The following is a 24129-nucleotide window of genomic DNA, read 5'->3' as shown; positions in this document are numbered from 1 at the left end:
AAGAGCTTGGATTTAATGATTGAGGAAAAGAGGGGCAGAGGAGTTCGGCCTGAGGTTAGAAGCTCCCGACTTCCAGTCCCCAACAGACAGTTTAGGGGTCTTGCTCTGGAAGCCCAAGTCCTGGAGCTGGTGCCCTCCTTGAAGACCCAGCACTGGCCTGTCTACACCTCATTGGGGTTGTCCTGGTCGGCGTAGATAAGGAAGCCTGTGAATAGGCTGTCGGTCCAGTATGGGTCATAGAAGAGGCCATTCTGCTCTGAGTAGAAGATCTGCAGCCAGACCTCGTCACCCTGCTTCAGAGCCAGGATGGTGGAGCCCGAGGCCACATCGTGGTTGCCTGTGTTGGCGTCGAAAGTCCGGATGCGGTACTGGCCATTGTGCACCAGGCCAATGGCCAGGTGCTTGTTGGCCAGCGTGATGTCGTAGGTGAAGTAGTAGATCCCCGGCACGCTGCAGACGAACTTGCCGCTGGCCGCGTTGTAGTGGCCGCCCTCATTCATCAGGATCTTGTCGAACTTGATGGGCAGCCGCTCCCGCGGGTAGCTTTTGGTCACTGCCACGGAGAACGCTGATTTGGCGTGGCTACTGCCGCAGCTGCAGGGGCCCGGGAGGCCAGGCTCTCCCTTCTTGCCCTTGGGGCCCTTCTTGCCCGGTGTGCCGTGCTTTCCCGGGGCACCACTGACCCCCTTGGGGCCTCGAGGGCCGGCCCGCCCAATGGCCCCGGCTTTGCCCTTTGGTCCTGGCTTTCCCCGGTTACCTGTCCGGCCAGGTGTACCTGGAAGACAGAGCGGCGGGTGTTATGGAGGGGACCTCAGAGAACTAGGCAGAGGCCATTGGCTTTGGCTTTTTCCATCCTTGGAGCACAAACCTTTAGATAAGGAAAAGAACATGAAGGCTGTAAAGTCGCATAGAAATGGGTGCAAATCCTGATGGTATAACCAGGGGCACTTCTCCCATCTTATCTAGAAAATGGGAATGGTGATACGTACCTTCCAGAATCATGTGGATCAGGGCAAAAATAACTTGTAACAATTCATGCCCTTCCCTTGTCCTGCTTTCTAAGGAAGAGTGATTTGTCTGCCAGATCTGTGGTAATGGGTTGAGACAAGAATTGTAAGTAGTCTCTCGACTGCAAAGCATTGACCCTAGTGAAACCCCTGCCCACTGCCCAAGATCCCTGCCCACGTGGGCAAGGGTTTTTACAACAGCAGCATTGCTTACAATAGCAAAAACTAGGAACAACTAAATGCCCTTCCAAAGGGAGGTGCTGAAAAAAACTATGGTCCATCTATTATGTGCAATCCTATGCAGGAGTTTAAAAAATGAGGCAGATTTACGTGCACTATGTGAAAACTTCTCTACACTATACTGTTAACCGGAAAAAGCAGATGGCAGAAGCTTTTTTTTTGTTCAAAGGAAACCACAACGCTATTTCTACACCCATTTAAGTGCCTGTCACATAGTAAACACTTGCTAAATACACTTGGCATATCCTGCAGAACATTTCCACAGCAATATGTGCCTGTAGAACACCTCTGGGTTTTTCATACTCTTATTCTAATAATGTGCATTTCTCTCAATACAGCATTTTTGGCTGATGATTATATAGGAAACATTTATATGTATGTCCCCCAAACTCAATACAACGTTTTAAACAAAACATATATAGGTAATGACTGGAGTCACATCCAAACACAATGGCGGTGCAGCTGATACAACTGGCAGACTGGCAGAGCTGTGGGTAGACGTTTTCGAAGGCATGCCGGACGTCAGTCAAGGAGCCTGCTGGAGGCTGCCAGGTGCTAAGCAGTGTTTCAGCATCATTGCACACAAAGCAAGTGTTTGTTCACCACCCTATGAACGGGATGATCAGCAAGTCACGTTGCAGATATTTTACATCCTAACAAGGTACTTTGCTTCTCATATGTATGTATGTAGACATTTTTCTGTGTTTTAGAATTTTGGGTTAACGTGTAATGCATTTAAATTTTTCCTATGTTAAGCAATTGGGGAAATAGATTCCCAAATAGCATTTTCTCACTGAACATCTAGTTACCAAGAACAGATTGCTTATGCTAAGGGCCTGGAAGTGTTTGGTATTATTATACATATATGTAAAGACATAGAAAGAGGCCCGGAAGGATATACATCGAGCCAATTAATAGTGGTTACCTTTGGAGAATGAAAGAAGGATGACAAGGGGTAGGAATTAAGGAGAAATCTTGTTTTATTTGTACTGTTTGAATATATTACAATGGAAATGTATTTGTATATTATACATGTAATTAAACATAAATAAAAGGGGTGAGGAAAAATAAAACTAGAAAGGTCGAAAGCTGTTCTTTGAGAAAATGAAAATAAAAAGTGGGAGAAAGGACCATGAGAAGAGGAATAAAGACAGGGTCGTTTTGGATTGGAGTTTTTTTTTGGAAAACAGATAAGGAAGCTTACTGGCAAGTTTTATGATTTGTTATGGTATGTGCTTCCTTCTTGATTTCCCTTTTCTGAGAAACTTCAGGAAAAGATGACTTTTACTTCTCAAGACTTTTCTGGAGGTGGATATTTATGTGTATGTCAGGGGAGGGTGGCTGGAGATTATCCTGCCCTATGCCTGGTCCCAGGATGACCCAGCTTCATCCGGGTTACATGTGTCAGGACTCTGCATCTCTCAATACTGCCTTCCTCGGTGTGTTGAAAATTCTCAGCAGAGACTCAATACATGGCAGAAGAGACAGCCAAAAGCAGCCTCAAACCTACATCCTCACAGTTCTTAACCAAGGGTAGAGGGGGGTGGGTTAAGAGCAGAGATATCCTGTCTTCCATAGGGTCCATAAGGATGGATCACATCATGAAATGTCATGCAAACTCTGGCTGGCTCTGCTTGGAGCACATGCTCAGACCCAAGTTGACCGCCGTGGTCAGGAAATGGGAACCATGTCACCCAGTGCCTGACATACTCTGAGACCCTCTTAAGTCAAAGCCATTATCATTATTTTAATCGTTATTCTTTTGGAAAGGAGGTGCTTTTGGAGGAATTATTTTGATGTGGTAGGAAAGGGCCTGGATTTAGAGTCTGCTACCAGCCTGTGTTGTGAGCTCAGCAAGGCTATTACCATTTATTGAATGTCCACTCTGAGATGGGTGCTTCACATGTTTTTTTTTTCTTTTTTTCTTTTTTAACACAGGAGTCCCTGTGGTTTTATTAATTAATTAATTAATTAATTGGCTGTATTGGGTCTTCATTGCTGCGTGAGGGCTTTCTCTAGTTGTGGTGAGCAGGGGCTACACTTCATTATGATGTGCGGGCTTGTCATTGTGGTGGCTTCTCTTGTTATGGAGCATGGGCTCTAGGCGAGCGGGCTTCAGTAGTTGTGGCTCGTGGGCTCTAGAGCATAGGCTCAGTAGTTGTGGAGCATGGGCTTAGTAGCTCCAAGGCATGTGGGATCTTCCAGGATCAGGGTTTGAACCCGTGTCCCCTGGATTGGCAGGCAGATTCTTAACCACTGTGCCATCATGGAAGCCCCACATGTTGTTTTATTTCATCTTCACTGCACCCCTGTGAGGTAGGTGCTTATAATCCCAATTTTAGAGATGAGGAAACTGAGGTTGGGAGACAGGTGAGGTAATTCGGCAAAATTGGCATCCAGGTTTGTTTCCAAAGTTCAAGTTCTTGCAGCTACAACATGCTGTTCTCAACTTAATCACTCTGACTTTGTGACCTCATCTGTAACATGGGAATAATAAGAATACCCCATTCACAGGATGGTATTGCTGTACCAGCAAACGAGCAACATATTTAAAAGTGCTTTGTCAATGTTAAAAATGCCATACAAATAAAAGTGATTATGACTTCCCTAATGCTTAAAATGTACACTTTGGGATGATGCTGACACTGAAAAGTGCTTGGTTGCTGGGGTAAGTGTTCGGAGATTTTATAAGGAAGGTCGAGGTTGAGAGGACCTGTAGACAGTATCCAATCTGTCTGCTGTCTGCCTGGTAGCCTTCCCTTCAGGAAATTGCCCTTCACCGCTTCATGTGGTCCTAGTGAGGCTGTCGGTCACAGCGACCAACTGCCCTCACCACACACTCACACACACCCAGGACTGGGCATTTGACCCAGGTCTGGCAGATGGTGGTATCTCACCTCCATGGTCAAAGGGATCAGTCCAGGATGCACATGCGATCAAGGAGAATCAGTCATCCCGAGAACTGCTCTATGGATCAAGCCATGAGGAGGTAGGTTTGAGGCCACCAGTGGGCATTTCATAACTTCCAACCTTTGTGAGAACAAAACCAACACACAAAGAGAAGCAAAGCCTTGACAACAATATTTGAGCTCCTGGATCCAGCTATTCTTGAAGCTCATCTCTTGGACTTTCTAGTTGTATAAGCCAATAATTTCCATTTGGGGCTATAAATCAGGTTTCTGTCACTTGCAACCAAAAGAGTTCTGAATGGTATTTCAGGAGACTTGCTTAAAGTCACTCAGCAAATCAAATCAACGGTGCAGCTGGGGCAGGAACAGAAGATTTGATGCTTACCTTTCCAGAGAATAAACCGCTCTGTTTTTTAGAGATATTGATTTGGTTTGTAATGAAATGGGATTCATATTACTTTTAATAACTTTGCAAACCCCTTTCATGTCAGATGCTGTCAACCCCAGGTGGGAACAGGAAAGGTAGGCACTGGGCTTCTTACCTTCTTCTCCGCTTTCCCCCTTGTCCCCGTCCTGGCCATCCTGGCCATCTTTGCCTGGAAAGCCCATTCTTCCCACCATTCCTGAGGGCCCTGGGGCTCCTGGGGGGCCGGGTGGGCCCTGGGGGCCAGGCAGGCTGCAGATGAGTTGAGGGGAGCCCTTCTGGGAGTCCCTGCGGGCGAAGGCACCAAGCAGCGGGTCAGCTGCACAAGGAAGGGCACAGGCCAAGAGCACCCAGGGGATCATGGTGGTCACCTGTGGGAGGCAAGAGAGCTGTGAGCAGGTGAGTCCAGCCACTGAGCACTGGGGATCCGTCAGAAGGGCATCCAGAGGAGGAGGAGGAGGAGGAGAGAGCATCTGGGAGAGACACGGTTACGTTTGTGATCTTTCCTCTCTTACACATCACATGCAAGTAGCTGGGCAGTGGCATCACATCTTGAGGACATATTTGGGTGAACTGAGTCATGGACTCAGAATATACTTTGGAGGGGTCCTGGGCGGGGAGGCACTTGTCCTCACACTGTCACACTGCGGACTGGCAGGACTGATAGCCCAGTGACATCTGATGGGGAGGAGCTGTGGACAGAGAGAAACAATCCATGGTTTCATCCAAGTATGTGGCCCGAATGGAAAGTCACAGGGGCAGAAATACTTCAGACTGCAGGTGGTGATTTGCAGCTAGGCTGCCTCTCCCAGAGGATTTGGGGCAGCACATTGGCGGTGAGAAGTGGGACGTCAGCTCTGAGCGCAGGTGCACCAAGCCTGAGCAGCCCTGGCAGGCCGCGGCCACAGCTCCTCTGTCATGGGCTCCCTGTGCATCAGGCCCCGGCTAAGAGCTTTCCACACATGACTCGATCTCACAGCATCCCCACTGAATAGGTAAGGGGAGGAAGTTGGTGCTCAGAGAAGTTCACAACATGACTAAGGCAATTAGCAGTTGGCAGGGCGGGGATTTGAATGAGGCTGTGCAGATCCAGAGCGCGTGTGTTTTGCTCCACACTACACAGCTGTTTTTTTTTTTTCCAGTTAGAAAATAATAAAAATGATACACTCACATTGTTATAAAGTCAAATAATACCATAAAGCCTATAATGAAAAATTGTGGGGACTTTCCTGGTGGTCCAGTGGTTAAGAATCCGCCTGCCAATGCAGGGAATGTGGGTTTGATCCCTGGTCCAGGAAGATCTCACATGCTGGAGAGCAATTAAGCCCCTGGGCCACAGCTACTGAGCCTGCGCTCTAGAGCCTGAGAGCCACAACTACTGAAGCCCCTGTGCCTAGAGCCTGTGCTCCGTGACAAGAGAAGCCACCGCAACGAGAGGCTCGTGCACCGCAACGAAGAGTAGCCCCCACTTGCCACAACCCGCGAAAGCCTGCGTGCAGCAACCAAGACCCAATGCAGCCAAATAAATTAATTAATTAAAAAAAAAATCTGTGGAGCAACAAAACCTGCGCCACAAGTAGAGAGAAGCCGGTGCTGCAACAAAGAGCCTGCGCCTGGCAATGAAAGATCCCGCGTGCCGCAACTAAGATCCGACACAGCCAAAAATAAATAAATAAATAAATAAATAAATAAATAAATAAATAAAATATTAAAAACAATTGTGTGTGATCTTCAGACCCACCCATCAATCCTCCCCCCCCACCCCAAACTTTTCGGATATTTTTTCCGGTATTTATTGACATTAAAAGATAATATGCTTATACGGTTTCTTTTTACCAATTTTAGACATTGCGTTTTGAATTCCTGTTACAACAGATGAGGATTCAGCCCTCTTCCATCACTCTAGGACCCTGTTTTCTCTCCCCCATGCAGTTCAAATATAATTTCTGACTAAATCAAAATTTACTCTTTGAGTTATTATAACTATTGTTTCCTGCTAAGTGCTGTACTATAATTATGCTTCCCTTCTTATGCACACTTTTCTTACTTGAGATATTAATAATTTTATTTGCTTAGTTCTCTATGCCACTATTTTCCACCTTGTCAAATTTATCAGATAATTTATCTCTTCCATTTATTTTCCTGAAGACATAAGTCCTGGAGCTCTCCATTCTCCTGTTCCAACCTTTGTACATGCTAAGCTGTCATCCCAGGATTTTCCTTTATAACCAACATGGCTCTTTCCTCTCTCCTGTGTTATACCTCTTGCTTTACAAATCCATGTCTTTCCCTTATTTTGCTTTTTCATTCTCTCATTTTGGTGGTACATATCCTGTAATAGCTTCATGGGAAAGAGGTGTGGGATGTAATTTTTTAGGACACTTTGCAAGTCTCAATATGTCTTAATTTCACACGGTGTCCTTCAGGCTGGGGCAGCAACAGCATGACCACACCAGAGACCAGAGAGTCACGTACCCAGAGATGATCTACCCCCAGCCCCTCACCAGGAAGATGCAGAAGCCAAGGTCCAGAGCAGATATAAGCTCCGTTCAGGATCTCTCAACAAACCGGCTCAGTCACTTTGCGACCAACGGCCTCTCTCCCAGGAATGAAACCAGGAGGGAGAACATTCCAGGCACAACTTCCTCCCTCTTAGGATGAGCTCTGAAGTGCTAACTGGCTTTGTGACTTTAGGCAAGCCCCTTTCCCTCTTCTGGGCCCCAGGATCCCCCCTGAAAAACAAGGGGTTGGTTTCCACACTTGAGTGTGCATCAAACTCACCTGCAGGGCTTGTCCAAACCCAGGCTGCTGGGGCCCGCCCTCAGAGTTTGTGATTCAGTAGGTCTGGGTTGGGGCTGGAGGATTTGCATTGTTATGTGGTATCTGAGGGATGCGGATGCTGGCGGTCCAGGGATCCACTTTCAGGACCCCTGACTAGATGATTTCTAAGGCCCCTTCACCTCTGATGCGGAGACTCTCAGATTCCACTCCGCCCTCTTGTACTAGATAGGAAGGCTTGCTGGCTTCTTCGTTCCCGCACAGCCTTCGACCACCTCATCAGAGCCTTCAAGCATGAGGGGGCTGGCAGTAGGGCAGGAACACTGCTGAGGTCTCACCCTTGGAGCGCACCGTTCCCTCCCGGGCCCTCAACCTCCCTTCCCTTCACATCCTGCTTTGCCTGGGGCCTGGGAGCCTCTTCAGACCTCTGGGCCCCCTCTGGAAACAGGCTGATTCCATCTCTCCTCCTGACCCTTCCAAATCTTTAAACCTGGGAACAGATGAAGGGGAGAGAAGACCAGGCCTCCCCTACCAGGGAGAGAAAGGGAGACTGTAGTACCGCACTGCACTGCCACTCAGGGCCTGGGCTAGTTCCAGCTCCAAAGCTCACCAAGCTGGTAACTTTGCACACGTTACTTTCCTTCTCTGGCCGTCAGAGAATAAATGTCACAGAGGTGTTCCTGGCCAGGTAGAGATGATTTAGTACCAGATTCCCCCTTAAATAACATGACATCATATAGTAACAAAGTTATTATCTTTTCAATTTGTGTAATCCTGATGAATTGAAGAAAAACACTTTCAGTTTGGTGACAGTGCATTTTTCATGCTTCTATACCCCTGTCCAGTATCCCTTTTCCACAAAGAACACTGTCATCTGCAGAAGTGCACAACCATTCTTAAAGAATCTTGAGCAAGCCTCCACAAATATGCATGGAAACCCTGCAAATCCCCAGACAGGACCACGGTGCCGAGGACCCTGGGACAGAGCCTCGGCTAGGATGCAAGGAAGGCCAGCAGCACGACAACGTAAAGAAAGGAACTTGACAGGGGTGCAGGTTAGCTCTGGGTATCTAGCCCTTTGGAGAGGATGCAAAGAGAGACATACTGGGTGAGTAGAAGAGGGTGTTAAAACAGAAATTCTCACCTGAGCACCAGGACACACAAGAGACTGCATGCTCCGTCGAGGGGTCAGACCAAAGTGAAGAACTGACAAAGCAACAGTTTGAGAGCTCATTCTATGACTCTGGCCCTCTTGGATTTTACTGAATAAAATGCAACCCGTGTGGCTGGGAAGGAGAGGGGGTGTGGACATGCCTCTGAGGCCTGATGTGGAAGCTGGTGGGTGGGAGAGCAGCTGGCTGCCGTATGGAAGAGGGAAGAGAGAGCTCAGTGCTGCACAGGAAGGGGCTGACTGCCTTCTCTCCCCGCTGGTAGATGGAGGCTACCAGACGTTCTGCAGCCCGAGCTGGCCTGGGCCAGAGAGACCAGGACAGAAGGTGAAGGGCCCGGCAGTGATAATCATGCAGGGGGGATGCCTGGAAACCAGAAGCTGAGGGCGAGGCCTGGCCTTGCCTGAGCAAAGAAAGTGTGGTGGCCCATTTCACAGCTGTGACAGTCAGAGGGCTCAAGCTGGGAACCTTCAAGGAGCCTGCAAAAGGCCCCCCCACAAAAGAGACATCATCTGTGTCTGCCAGGCCCAGACAGGCCTAGGAGCTTAGCCCTGCTCCAGCCGTGAAACAAGAACCTCCCCCTGCCATCTGCCCCTTTACTTCTCCTTCCCCTCCTTCCTTCAACGCAGAGAGAGGTGAGCCCAGCCAGCCTCACACCTGCGCTGGGAGGACAGGAGGAAGTCTCACCTTCGAACAAAGACTGAAGAGCAGATTACGTGGGAGTGGATTACCAGGCGGAGGGGGGAGGACCTTCACTGGCCAAATTAAAAAGGGGCAGAGGGAGGCAAAAATAAAGTTGCAGTTAGCTGTCTCTCTGGTGCCACCTGTCCTCAACATGGGCTGCGTAAATGATAGCAGAAGTGGCAAACGTGGTGAAAGTGTACACGCGTGGAAAAGTGTGTCCTAGACACGTCCCAAGCCCCAGGAGCCTCCATCTCCTTCCCTTGTGGACTTGATGAGAATTTTGCAAAACTGTTCTTAGTGTTACTTGTGAGCTGGGACACATCTGGGGCCCCAGAAGAGAAACTGAATTCTCAAAGCAGGTTTGAAATAGTTTGGAAAGTTTCAACCTGCAAATATTTGGGACGAGGGAGGGAGGGAGGGAGGGAGGAAGTGGGTGGGAGCAAGTCTCCCAGGCAGAGGAGAGTCTGCAAGTCAAGCAGGAAAGAGAGCGGGCTAGATGAGAGAGACCAAGGCAGAAGGGGAACCGTGTGCTTCAGGTCTCACCCCCTCTTTTTTCTCACCTCGGCTCTGAGCCGCACAACACCTGTAAGCGGGAGCAGGGTCTGCTCTCCAGCCCACGGCCGCCCGCTCCAGCCTCTCTGGGTAGCAGGGAATCCCGCTTAGTGATGCTAGCCCAGCGTGGGCCCCAGTGGCTGGGTGGAGGGAATCCCGCTTAGTGATGCTAGCCCAGCGTGGGCCCCAGTGGCTGGGTGGAGGGAATCCCGCTTAGTGATGCTAGCCCAGCGTGGGCCCCAGTGGCTGGGTGGAGGGAATCCCGCTTAGTGATGCTAGCCCAGCGTGGGCCCCAGTGGCTGGGTGGAGGGAATCCCGCTTAGTGATGCTAGCCCAGCGTGGGCCCCAGTGGCTGGGTGGAGGCTCTGGAACACACAGGGAGGAAGGGATTTCTCAGAGCTGGAGCCTGGAGGTTCCTGCAGCTCGAGCCAGGAACTGTTTTGGAAATAAAGGCGGGGAGACTAGGTTCTGGTTCCAAACCTAGAGAGAGGGAGAGGAGAGTCTCCTTGCCTTCAAGGCACCTCCAAAAAAACCAGCTCCAAATAGTCCTGTTCCCAGCCTACTCTCCACACCACAGTGTGGAAAAAACCTGGGGGCGAGTGCTTGGAGGTGGGCCAGGGCCCCGAGACATCCAGACAGGTGGACTCTTGCAGGGTTTTAAAAATAAATTCAGAATGACAAACTTGAGGTGAGCCCCAAGGGGCCATTTAATCCAACCCCATTAGTTACAGATAGGGAAACTGAGGCAGAGGCAAACTGACCTAATTGGACACCTATAAAGTTCCAGGCACTGTGCAAAGCTCTTTACTGGAATTTTATTTGAAGTTTACAATAAACCCTATGAAGGCAGTAAACTTATTGTCCCGTTTTTCAGAGGGAACAATAAGTTTACTGCCTGGGCTCTGAGAAGTGAAATGATTTACCCCAAATCATACAATTCGATTACTGGGGAGAACATTAGAACCCGTGTCTGAGGGGCTCTGAAGACTACGTGTAAGGTACTACACCTTGTTCCCATCCCTGCTATTTTTTTCCTGTTCTATAGAAGAGGAAACTGAAGCTTGGAGAGGCTAATTTGCTCATGTTTATACAACTAGTTCATGGCAGAAGTTATATTTGAACTTGGGTTTGGCTGACCTTAATGCCCAAATGCTTTCCATTATGTCAGCGTTTCCTAGATTTTTCTTCCTAAATATCCCAAATTACAGTCTATTATAGACCTTGAAGCATAGGCCAAAGTCACACACAGCAACAGAGAAATTTCTTTGATGTCTCATCTTTTATTATATCATTTTATACACACACACTACATGATTTAGAAAATGTAAAAGTGATGCTTTTTCTCCCTCAGGATACTTGAGATTGATGCTTGAGGAAACCTCCTGTCCTTTGAGAGGCCCACATGTGGCTTAGCCAAGGTGATGGGGCACAGCCTCCTGAGCCCTGACATCCCACCATTGGGATGCCCCCTTGGAGTGTTAATGGGGTGTCCCCTGGCACTGAACCAAAAGACCAGGGTGCACAAATCACCTCCCCTTCAGCACCATCAGCTCATTCCTTGCCTAGACCTGGCAAGAGCCCCCACCCTGGTCTCCTGTTCCCCACACTGGCACTCTCCAAGCCCAAGCCAGAGGGATCCTTCACAAACATAACTCAGCCACATCACCATCTGCACGGTCTTACTCCAGTGGCTGCTGGCTGCAAACAGCAAACACTGGAACCCCTGATGTGGCCTTAAAGGAAATGGCCCCTTGCCTCCACCCTAACCCTGGCTCGTCCTCTCTTTTCTCGCACCTGCCCTTCTTCAGGCCAAGCGCCATTTCACCCCTTTGCCTGCAACCAGGGGCCCACCCTTTTGGCATGCTGGCTCTTTATCTGTTGTGTTTCACCTTAAATGTCACTTCCTCCAAGGCCTTTCATTCAGACAGCTCTCCCTTTGGAGCCCAGCTACGTGTCTTGTCTCTCCAGCCCTTACATCTCACCTGTATTCATTGCATTTGTCTGCTTTCCCATTGACTAGGTCTCTCAAATTAAAATGGAAGCCCCATGGGAGCAGGGACACCAGCCGTATCCCCAGGGCTTCCAACTTCCTTGCTCACAGTGGGTGTTCAAGAAATATTTGCTTGGTTAATGAGGTTTTGAGACCCAGACTCTGCCCTGAAGAAAATCCACAGTGAAGAGAAAACAAGGCTGTGGGTTAAATCCAATCGGCCCCCGACCGCCCTGGATTCAAAGAAGTTTCCTCCTTTCCCCAGTCTTTCTAACCCAAACCAGATCCGATTCTAATCCCTCTTTCCTTTTGACCTCCTAGAGCACAGGGCCTCCGCCCCCACTCCAGGGAAGGGGACTTGCAGAATATTTTACATACAGCAGGTACTCCATAAATATCTGTTCAATTGGTAAGAAAAAAAAAAGCATTGGTCCTTCCTCACCTTTAAAAAAACTATCTTAGTTCCTAAATTGCCTTGCTGGTGTGAGTTGAACAGGGAAAGCTGCATGGTAGTCTTCCTGCTGAAGGGAAAAAAAACGTTAGTTGGTTCAACCTCCAAAATGGAATCATGAGGTGCTGAACTTGGATGCAGTTCTTCAGTCTGCTTTTAATTTGCCCAGTCCCTGGGCTCCTCATCTCTCAGTTAAGTAGCCAATAATTCATAGAGACACGTGTCCTAGGAAAATACCCGGAGCTAAAGGGCTCCCCCCTGAGGCCCACTGTCGGGGCGGAGGCTTCTTCCTGCTTGCTTTTGCCCTTATGCCTCAGGAGGCGAGCCCCTGGTTCCTTCCCAAGGGCCCTCTCTTCAGACTGTGATGTGAGAAGGGCCAGCAGTGGGGACGGAATCTCTCAATGCCTTTACCTGGACGTGGAAACTCCAGGGACACTTGTCTGGGCCTTGAGCAAAGCTGCTGGGCCTGAGTTCTGCACCATCTCCACTGGAGACTGGAAGATACAAATGGTGCTCAAATAGATTATCCCTGTTGGTGATGAGGTTGTGACACACTGACAGGTAGGGGTGGTGTCTCACTCAGTGACTAAGAGCCGTGGGAAACACAGCCACTTAGTTTCCTCAGCTACCCAATGGGAATAACAGTATACCTACCTCACAGAGTTCGTGCAGGAATAATGAGATAATGTATTAAAAGCTTTTAGCCTAGAGTGTGACACAGTAAAAGCCCCGCAGCTGAAGAGAACTCTGCCTAAAATGTCCCCTCACCCTAACTCCCTCCCCCGGAAGCTGCCTGCCTCATGTTTCAAGTCCCAGGGCTAATACCTCCTCAGAGAGGCCCACCCCTGCTCGTTTGCTCAGACCACCCTGGTCTTCCACCCAAAGCGCTTGGCCCAGGCTGTGATTATCTATGTTTTGTTTCTTGGCTCATTACCTTTCTGCTGTCTGTCTTCCCCTTGAAGTGCAAGGTCCAGGAACGCAGAGGCCCTGCCTGTCTTGCTTTCTGTTATGACACCACAACCTAGCACAGGGCCCACCCTGCACATAATAAGAGCTCAACTCATAGCTGTTCAACAGCCTTGAATGAAACGGTCACTCAGGTAGTAAAAGTGCAACGGGAGCAAAAGGATGAGAAAGGCACACTTGGCTACTGAGGGAAACCCAAGGATAACACTGGTCTTGGACTCAGAAGATGTGGGTCCCAGCCCTAGTTTTGTAAGTCACTGGCCATGTGGAAAAAGTCATTTCCTCTTAGCCGGGCCTCTATTTTCTCACCTGTAAGATGGAGATCATAACCCTCACCCCATCTGCTTTACAATGTTCTTCTGAGAATTAAACAAGATAACCAGTGTTGAAAACAAAACGTGACACAAAAGTTAGAGCCTTGTTTAAAATCACAACTGCCACCAACTGCAGGGGAATTAACAGCAGTGCAGTCCTGACCTGTCACCAGGAGCCCCCTGAGTGTTGCAGGGAGAGGACACCTGAGCCTGACCCCGCCCAGCCAATTCTCCCTGTGTTTGCTGTTAAAAGGAAAAGGCTGGGCTTCCTAGGTGGTGCAGTGGTTAAAAATCCGCCTGCCAATGCAGGGGACACGGGTTCCATCCCTGCTCCAGGGAGATCCCACATGCTGAGGAGCAACTAAGCCCACGCACCACAACTATTGAGCCTGTGCTTTAGAGCCCATGACCCACAACTATTGAGCCCATGTGCTGCAACTACTGAAGCCCACGTGCCTAGAGCCCGTGCTCTGCAACCAGAGAAGCCACAGCAATGAGGAGCCCGTGCACCACAAGGAAGAGCAGCCCCCACTCACCGCAACTAAAAGAAAGCCCACGCAGAGCAAAAAAAAAAAAAAGACCCAACACAGCCAGTAAAATAAATAAATAAATTTATGGGAAAAAAAAAAGGGAAAGGTCTAGTGGTGGGAATGGGGTGGGCCTTGCTCGCAGATGAAGCTCGCTGAAAATTCGCTTTGATGGGAGTGAAAATTCCATGATGAAAAACACCCCATGCCCTCCCTGAATTCCAGGAAGCAAATTGGAAACAGCTTCTCTGAGAAGCTGACAGACGCCACTGGCAGGAGAGGGGGGCGGTCTGCGCTCCTGCCGCAGTGCTCACGGAACCAGCCCCCTTTCCTGGGATCTGGAGACCGATGCCCGTTTGGAAACACTCCAGCACTGAGTCTAAACACAGAGCATTAAAAGCTATGGGGCCCACGTGTCAAGAGGCCTCAGAAAATATTTTATCTGCTGTTTCCTCCTTCCTCCATCCCTTGCCCCTGTTCTTGGTTCAGTCTAGCTAGAAAAAGAGGTCCAAAGCCAAGGCATGAGCTCACGAGGGCGCAGGAGCCAGGATCTCGCGAGCTTTGTCTCAGCGGGAACTCGGACAGCACACCGGAAGGCAGCGTCGCGGGCCCTGCGTTACCGCCCGCAAGTTCTAGCTTCTGACAGATACGCGCAGACTCTGACACACCAACACGCGAGGCGTGGAATGTGGTGGGCGTGGAGCCCAGCCTCTGGGCCCCAGGCTGCTTCACGTGGGACCTCAGCTGTCCCCGCAGTGAGGGCCAGAATCAGGCTCCGGGGACGGCTGAAGCCAAAACCATTAAGCTTCGGCTCTGCCCATAGCTGTTCTCCGCCCTGGAGACCAAGGACCACAGTGAGAGAAGCAGGCAGCTGACGTGTGAAGGCGGGCGAGGAGGGTGTTCAGAGCCCTGTATCCAGACTCTCTTGAGGGCCGGCCTCCAAGTGGCCGACCAGAGCGCTGCCCAATAGAGAGAGGATGTGAGACACGTGTCATTTTAAACGGCCTCACTGTCACGTGAAAAAGGTAAAAAGATGCAGGCGAAATTAGTTTTCAAATGTTATTTAGCCCCATATATCGCAAATATCATCATTTCAACATGTAATCAATGTAAAAATTGTTGAGGCATTGTACATTCTTTAATTACCACTAAGTCTTGGAAGCCTGGTGTGTATTTCACACTTGCAGCACTGGCCACATTTCAAGTGCGCGACAGTCACACGGTGGCTATTGTATGAGATGGAAGCGGAGTTGCTGGAGTTGAAATCCCAGCCGCTCGCTGGGGGACCTTCTACAAGTTACTTATCCTCTCTCCCTCATCCTCATCCTCTCCAAAATGGGGATGATAATAATAGTATCTACCTTAGAACATTTTTATGAGAAATTTAATTTTCCTAGAGGAAGGCCTGGCATATGAGAAGAGGTATAAAAGCATTAGCTATTATTATTTTATTATTATTTGTCCTTCTGGAAAACAAGCAAGATGATGGATGTTGAAAGCAAAACACTATACAAAAATTCAGACCTTGTTTAAAATTGTCACCCACAGCAGTTGAACCAACGGAAAATCACCCTAACTTCCTCCATGAGTCCTGTGGCATTTCAGGTGGAGGCCCCTGTATTTTCCTAATACATTCTCCATTTTCAGGTAAGATGGTTTGAGTTGTGTTTCTGTCTGTTGCTACCAAAGGAGACTCCTAGGGAGGCTTGGCCTTCACTCCTGCTGTTCTGTCATGAGGGAAGGATAGGGGTGTCTGGCTTGGCCACATACCCCTGATCCACCTGGCATGTTCAGGCTCCACAGTATGAAGATAGGTGAATCAATGGGAGAGTGTTTATCTCATTAAGTGACAGGGAGCCAAATGTGCTGTCATGTGTGCAGGTACTTGGTACCGTGGCTTGGAGAGGATGCCTGATAAATGGTGTGGCTTATTCTTATTGCCTTGGAGGCCAGACACTGGGGATCTGAAGATGAAAAGATGCCCTCTCTTATAGGGCACACGATCTGGTTATGCTGAGTGTCTTGCCTGGCATACATATGCGACCAGGAAAGAAACAAGCCTTGCTCCTCTTTTTATTTGATACAGCCTCCCTTGAGGAGCATCCAGGACCATACAGAAGGCAGGGAAAGGAAATATGGGGGCTAGATGTTCCCTTGTAATTGTACACAAGGGACTATGCTTGAAGATCCAGGAACTGAGGGAGAGGAACAAAGTCTGAACTCTGAAGGGCTGGTGAGAAGAAGTTAGTTTTCGTTGACTTTCCTGGGCTTGCTGGTTTCCATGGAGTCACTTCCAGTCAGGCTATGATGGACATTCAGGGTAGCTCTAAAGATCTGACACAACACTAGCCTTTGAGAGCACAGAGCTGAGCTGGTGGTTAAGAAATGGTTAAGATTCATTTTCTAGCTGTTTGGCCTCTGTTATTTAACCTCTCAGTTTTCTTGTCTAATGTGTATGGCCTTATTTGAATCATTTGAATTTGAAATAGCATGGTATAAAAATATTTATTGTTTCACTTTATGTGCGAAAGTTTGTTAAGAACCTTGCAAGGCTATTCTAATAGGTAAACAGAAATTCGAATGGGTAAACAGAAATACCTGCCATCCTTCAGCGGGTGAATGGAATTACACCATTTGAATTATTTGAGGTCCTTAGGAATGTCTCCGTGAGTAATTTGATTGCTTATACCTCCATTATAGAGTAACTGTGAATATTAAATACGATCATTCAGCAAACAACCCACAGTAAACACTCAGCAATAGTCGTGTTATTCTGATATAATTATACTATATGAAAACAATGAGAGATATAATGGAGAAGGATAAATGAGCAGGCCTGGGTCTGCTGTTTCCTCATCTGTGAAATGGTGAGAATGGTGAGCTTGTGAGGAGTTAAACAATTGTGAGCTTTGGGATAAATGGCATTGAAGGCAGTTGTAACAGCTGAGGTGATTTTACAGTGTGGCATGAATGCAAAGGTGCAGGATTTCTATGGGTGTGCCCTGCTTTAAATAAGGATGTAAAATTGGCATTTAGTCATTCAGTGATCAGCTTTTTGTTGAGACTGCAATGTGCAAGGACCTCTGGCTGAGAGCTATGGAAGATGGTCCAGCCACTGAGGAAATTGTAATCTAGGCAAGAGGTAACCAGCTGGCTTATCAATGGTCTTATGCAAACCACAGACTGCACTGTGGGTTGTTTTTTTTTTTTTTTTTTTCTTTATTTACCTTTGAAATTGTTGCCAGTGTAAAATTTGGGAGATTTTATGTTAAAATCAAGATTTCAAAATAAAATACCTAGAATAAATCTAACCAAGGAGGTAAAAGGCTTGTACTTGGAAAACTGTAAGACGTTGATGAAAGAAGTTGAAGATGACACAAACAGATGGAAAGATATACTGTGCTTATGAATGAAAGAATTTATTATTGTTAAAATGACCATACTATCCAAGGCAATCTACAGATTCAATGCAATCCCTATCAAAATACCATTGGCATTTTTCACAGAACTAGAACAAATAATTCTAAAATTTGTATGGAAACACGAAAGACCCCAAATAGCCAAAACAATCTTGACAGGGGGGGACAAAGCTGAAGGTATCAAAAAAAAGAAAAAAAAAGAAAAGTTGATGGTATCATACTCCCTGATTTCAAACAGTACTACAAAGCTGCAGTAATCAAAACAGTATGGTTCTGGCACAAAAACAGACACATTGACTAATGGAACAGAATAGAGAGCCCAGAAATAAACCCACACTTGTATGGCCAATCTATGACAAAGGAGGCAAGAGTTCACAGTGGGATAAAGACAGCCTCTTCAACAGATGGTATTGGAAAACTGGAATACTTTCTCATACCATGTACAAAAATAAACTCAAAATGGATTAAAGACTTAAATGTAGGACTTGGAATCATAAAACTCCTAGAAGAAAACATAGGCAGTAAGCTCTTTGACATCAGTCTTAGCAATATATATTTTTTAATATGTCTCCTCCACCAAGGGCAACAAAAGTAAAAACAAACAAATGAGACTGCATCAAACTAATGAGACTACACAACAAAGGAAACTATCAACAAAATGAAAAGACAACCTACCGAATGGGAGAAGATATTTGCAAGCAATATATCTGATAGAGGGTTAATAGCCACAATATACAAAGAACTCATACAACTCAATAGCAAAAGCAACCTGATAAAAAATGGACAGAAAACCTGAACAGACATTTTTCCAAAGATGGCCAACAGACACATGAAAAGATGCTCAATATCACTAATCATCAAAGAAATGCAAATAAAAACCACAATTTCATCTCACACTTGTCAGAATGGCAGTTATCAAAAAGACGACAAATAAGTGTTGGCCAGAATGTGGAGAAAAGGGAACCCCTGCGCACTGTTGATGGGAATGTAAATTGGTGCAGCCACTATGGAAAACAGTAAGAAAATTCTTAAAAAAACTTAAAAATAGTGCAGGAGAGTTCCCTTTTCTCGACACCCTCTCCAACATTTGTTGTTTCCAGATTTTGTGATGATGGCCATTCTGATCGGTGTGAGGTGATACCTCATTGTGGCTTTGACTTGCATTTCTCTGATGATTAGTGATGTTGAGCATCTTTTCATGTGTTTGTTGGCCATCTGTATGTCTTCTTTGGAGAAATGTCTATTTAGGTCTTCTAGGAATATTACTCAGCTATAAAAAGGGATGAGATGGAGCTATATGTAATGAGGTGGATAGAACTACAATCTGTCATACAGAGTGAAGTAAGTCAGAAAGAGAAGGACAAATGTTGTATGCTAACGCACATATACGGAATCTAAAAATGGTACTGATGAACTCAGTGACAAGAACAAGGACGCAGATACAGAGAATGGACTGGAGAACTCGAGGTATGGGAGGGGGAAAAAAATTAAAAATAGAACTTCCATATGATCCAGAAATAGCACTTCTGGGTATTTATCTGAAGAAAATGAAAACACTAATTTGAAAAGATATATGCACTCATGTTCATTGCAGCACTATTTACAATAGCCAAGATGTGGAACCAACCTAAGTGGCCACCTATAGATGAATGGATAAGGAAGATATATACATATAATGGAATATCAGCCATAAAAAGGATGAAATCTTGATATTTGTGACAACAGGGATGGACCTGGAATGGACCTAGAGAGTATTATGCCAAGTGAAATAAGTCAGACAGAGAAAGACAAATACTATATGATTTCACTTGTATGTGGAATCTAAAAACAAAACAAATGAACAAACATAACAAAACAGAAACAGACTCATAGATACAGAGGACAAACAGATGATTGCTAGAGGGGAGGTGGGGAGAAAATGAGTGACATAGGTGAAGGAGAGTAAGAGGTGCAAACCTCCAGTTATACAATAAAGTCACAGGAATGTAATGTACAGCACAGGAAGTACAGTCAATAATATTGTAATACCTTTGTATGGTGACAGATGGCAATTAGACTTATCTATGGTGATTATTTTGTAGTATGTAAAAATACTGACTCACTATGTTGTACATTTGAAACTAATATATCATAAGTCAGTTATACTTTAATTGAAAAAAAAAGATTTGCAGCTTTTCTTGCGAATCTGGAGAATCTGCAACATTCTGGCAGGGCACCAATGGGCTGCTTCTTGGACAAGGTGTTACGGGCTGAATTGTGTTTCCCCAGAATTCATATATTGAAGTCCTAAACCCCAGAACCCCATAGTGGGACTGTATTTAGAGGATTTAGGGACTGTATTTAGGATCTCTAAAGAGGTAATTAAGGTCAAACAAAGTCATATGGATGGGCCCTAATCCAATATGACTCATATCTTTATAAGAAGAGGAGATTAGGACACGACACCCAGACCAAGGGATGACCATGCGAGGTACAGTCAGAAGGTGGCCATCTGCAAGCCAAGGAGAGAGGCCTCAGAAGAAACCAAACCTGCCATCACATTAATCATGGACTTTTAGCCTCCGGAACTGTGAGAAAATACATTTTTGTTGTTGAAGCCACACAGCCTGTGGTACTTTAAGGCAGCCCTAGCAAACTGATACACAGGACCTACATTCTTCAGTGTCCAGTGCTCACCACTCCTAAATGTCATGCATCCTGTTCACTTATGGATCACGCACGGCCTCTGTTGGCATAGGAGTTTGCAGCCCCTGATCTAGAGGAAGAGGGTATTCTCCATGTGTGTATTCTCCACATATGTTGTGTGTTCTTATTTCAAAGCTCTGTGTTCATTTTCTCCTTTAATTCTCCCCACAGTTCTAAGAGGCTGATCCTGTCATCCCCATTTGGCAGGAGAGAATACAGAGCTCAGAAAAGTGAAGTCATTTTTCCCAGGTCAAAGCTGGGATGGAACCCGAGCCTGTTGACTCAGGGCCCAGGGCTCATGTCCCTCTATCACGGCCTCTCTGCTTGGGCATAGGACCCATGTATGTAAAGCATTAACAGGGCAGCTCTGTGTGTGTGTGTGTGTGTGTGTGTGCGCGTGCGTGCGTGCATTATAGAAGTAAGCCAGTTACAGCAATGCATAAATCCAATGGAAGATTATTTCCTTGAAAAAAGATTTGGCATAGAATTCCCTTCAAAAGTAAAGCTAGATTAGAACTCGAGTAACAGAATTCTGACTTATGCAGTAGTGCATCTGATGGAGTCAAAGCCAGCTTGGCAGGCCTTTGACCTGGAGGAAGGAGTGGGGGAAGCTGTGAATATACACAGGAACTGTGTTGCCCCATGATGAGCATTTGGGAGTAGAAAGCACCAGAGACTGGGACTGTAGGAAAGAAGGTCCAGTCATCTATGTCTAATCTGCAGGTGAAGAAGAGAGGAGGAATAGCAAGATAGGGAAGAATGGAGGGATTTGCAGAGAAAAAAGTAACTTCTTGGGGGAATTTGCTGAATATTTGATGGAGGCTGAGTAGCTTTGAAGATGCCCCAGACTTGTGAAAGAGATTTCAATTCATTCATGTAAAGCCACACTATAGGAACTTCCTAGGTGGTGCAGTGGTTAAGAATCTGTCTGGCAATGCTGGCAGACATGCGTTCGAGCCCTGGTCTGGGAAGATCCCACAGGCCACGGAGCAACTAAGCCTGTGTGCCACAACTATTGAGCCTGTGCTCTAGGGCCTGTGAGCCACAACTATTGAGCTCATGTGCCACAACTATTGAAGCCCATGCAGCTAGAGCCAGTGCTCCACAACAGGAGAACCCACTGCAGTGAGGAGCCCAAGCACCACAATGAAGAGTAGCTCCCGCTCTCCACAACTAGAGAAAGCCTATGTGCAGCAACGAAGACCCAATGCAGCAAATAAATAAATAAATTTATTAAAAAAAAAAGACACACTATACACAGGGACAGAGTATATGCAGATGTGGAAAGATGACCAAGATACACTAAGTGAAAAAGCAAGTTGCAGCAGGGAATGTCAAGTATGATTTTTCTTTAAGTTAAAACAAGATAGGGACTTCGTGGTGGTGCAGTGGTTATAACTCTGCACTCCCAATGCAAGGGACCTGAATTCAATCCCTGGTCAGGGAACTAGATCCCACATGCATGCTGCAACTAAGAGTTCGCATGTCACAGCTAAGGAGCCTGCCTGCTGCGACTAAAACTTGGTGCAACCAAATAAAAAAAATTAAAAAAAAAATAAAAAAACAAAACCCACAAAAAACCAAGATAGACACAGATAAATATATATATATGTGTGTGTGTGTGTGTATGTGTGTGCGTGGGGGGGAAATTTCTGAAAGGACATGCATCTTGTTAAAGGGGTTACCTCCCAGAATTGGGAAGGAGTGTGTGGGCTTTTACTTTTCACTTTCCACTTTTTTGTATTGTCTGAATTTCTTAAGATGAGCATTGTCAGTTTTGTATCCTTTAAAACCCTAAGCCTCAAGGACTGGAAGACAGTCAAGGTTGTGTCCCTGCTAGGGGATGGGGAGAAATCAGGCATCTGGCAAGAAAGGAAGCCTGTGCTGCACTGGATGTGTTAGAACGAAGGACAATAGTGGGGTTCTGAAAAGTGTGGAGGATTTGTGGAGGGGCAGTTGAAAGTGAGCATGCTGGGTGTGATTACCAGGTAACAGAATAAGGCAGAGGAGAGCTGTGCAGATGGGAGGGCAGAGTGGAGGAGAAAGGGCTTTGAACAACACTAACTGAGCATCGGCCTTGGGTTGGCACCTACAGGACATTGTTGTTGTTATTGCTGCTGGTTCAGTGGGGTCTCTGGGAGATGGCCAGTCTAAGGAGGGGACCCTTGACCCGTGAACCCTCCTGGGTTCCATGCAGGAGAGGTTTTCAGTCAAAGGGCAGAGGAGGATTGCACTGAGGTTGTACAAAGGACTCAGGTGTTAGGGGAGAGACCTGGACTGGGAGGCTACAGGGGGCCATTGCAACCATTTAGTTGAGAGGAGCAGTCCCAGAATGGGGCAGTGGCAGTGGGGATGGAGAAATAAGAACAAAGTTAATAAGGCAAGGCTTGGAGACAAGTAGTGGGGAGTGGAGGGAGAGTGAAGAGGGTTGTGAAGAATTGGGTGCAAATCTCAGCTTGCTTGTCTGGATGATATATTTAATTAAAGAAATCTTATCAAGAGTCAATGAGATAATGCACTGGATAAGTAACTATGATTGTTAGCTCAGGTATTGGATTCAGACTTATCAGGGTTTAAATCCCTTTACCACCAACTAGTAGCTGTGCAACCTGAGCAAGTCATTAGTGTCTCTGAGCCCGGTGTCCCTCCTGCAGGTGGGGATAACCTGCTGTCATGAAAATGAAACAGCTTAGGTGGAGGTCTGGCTGGGCCTGGCACAAAACAGGCGCTCAGTAAATGGGGGAGCTATTGCTATCAACAAGAAAACCACTGAACACAGAGCCTGGCACAGGTAAGAGCTAAATAAACGTCAATTCATGTTGTAATTCATAAGGCAGAGGATGAGAACCAGGAATCCACGGGTTGCCCGGCCTGCAAAGAGCGGGTGTTGGCGGCACCCTCCCTCCCACCTCCTCCCACCCACGCCGGTACCGCATATCCCCTCTCCCCGCTCGCACTTTCCGTCCCGCCGGGCGGACCGCGCACAGACACTCACCCTCAGCGCCGCCGGCCACGTCCAGGGGCGTCTGCAGCCACGAAGCTCTGGGCCGACCCGCCTCCCGCGGCTGCAGCCCAGCCGGCGCCCGCCCCGGGCATACTTTTCCCATCCCGTCATGGGCGGGAGAGCGCTCCGCCCCGTCACGTGGGACAGCCCGCACTACGGCCGGCTCTCTTGGGCATCCGTTTGGAAAAACCTTTCAGCTCTGGTGACAACTTGAGTGTGTCGATGCATCGCTTTGTGTGTAGAACTTGTCAGTGTATTTGAAGTTTTCCGTGCACGATCGGTAGCCGGGCGTTCGCAAGGGTGTGCGTGTGTTCGTGTGTGTCTGCAGAGGCCTGTGTGTTGCTTGTAGGTGAGCATTCATCTCGCTGTGGATCTAGGGGTGCTGGGGGCATGACAGCTTGTAACAGAGTACCTTTCCCTGTGGACTGAATGTGCGTGTACTCCAGAGTGATTATGAATGGTGTGCACGTGTTTAGTGTTGTGTGTGTGTGTGCATGTGTCCAAACATACATCAGGGGTGTGCCTGCACATATACATGCACATATCCAAGCTTGTAGCTTGGTGTGCACCGGAAGTGTACTTCAGTTGCAGTGTGTACACAATAGTGGCTGGATTCCTATGTTGGGTGCATGTTTAAATGCGTGTGTGGGTAGGCAGTAACCACATATCAGTGTGTATGTGTGTGATGCTGTGTGGCACCTGTTTGCGCAGAGGCTCATTCTGTATGTGTTTCTATGTAGTGTGCCTTGGTGTGGATTTTGTCCAGGTGTGAGTGTGTACATACATAACGATGGACAGGACTCCTACGTCCCAGCCCTCATCTCCCTCCTCCCCAGAAGGTGAGGCTTTGCTGGCCTCACTAACTCTCTGCCCGGCTTCAGGTCATCAAGAGACATGCCCCTGCTCGGGGGCCCCAGCTCCCAGATGGGCACAGTGACCATGTTTAGGTAGCAAGCAGACACTAGAGGAAAGCAGAGTCATCAGAGGCTGGGTTTTGCTTCTCCCTGTTC

The 24129-nt window shown here is 47.3% G+C and overlaps 1 protein-coding gene across 1 annotated transcript; it reads right to left on the bottom strand.

Annotated features, from left to right (window-relative positions):
* C1QTNF2 (C1q and TNF related 2) lies at positions 1 to 23138 on the bottom strand. Its single transcript, XM_057729769.1, has 3 exons — positions 23111 to 23138; positions 4699 to 4951; positions 1 to 775 (listed from the first exon to the last, which is right to left on the bottom strand). The coding sequence occupies exons 2-3, from the start codon at positions 4940 to 4942 to the stop codon at positions 162 to 164; spliced, it is 858 nt and encodes a 285-aa protein (XP_057585752.1). The 5' UTR covers positions 4943 to 4951; positions 23111 to 23138; the 3' UTR covers positions 1 to 161.
* Between the last annotated feature and the right edge of the window lie 991 nt (positions 23139 to 24129).

Source organism: Hippopotamus amphibius, chromosome 1 (genome assembly GCF_030028045.1).
Source record: "Hippopotamus amphibius kiboko isolate mHipAmp2 chromosome 1, mHipAmp2.hap2, whole genome shotgun sequence".
Lineage (NCBI taxonomy): Eukaryota > Metazoa > Chordata > Mammalia > Artiodactyla > Hippopotamidae > Hippopotamus > Hippopotamus amphibius.
The sequence above is the reverse complement of the archived record's forward strand: the minus strand, read 5'-3'. Positions and strand labels throughout refer to the sequence as shown.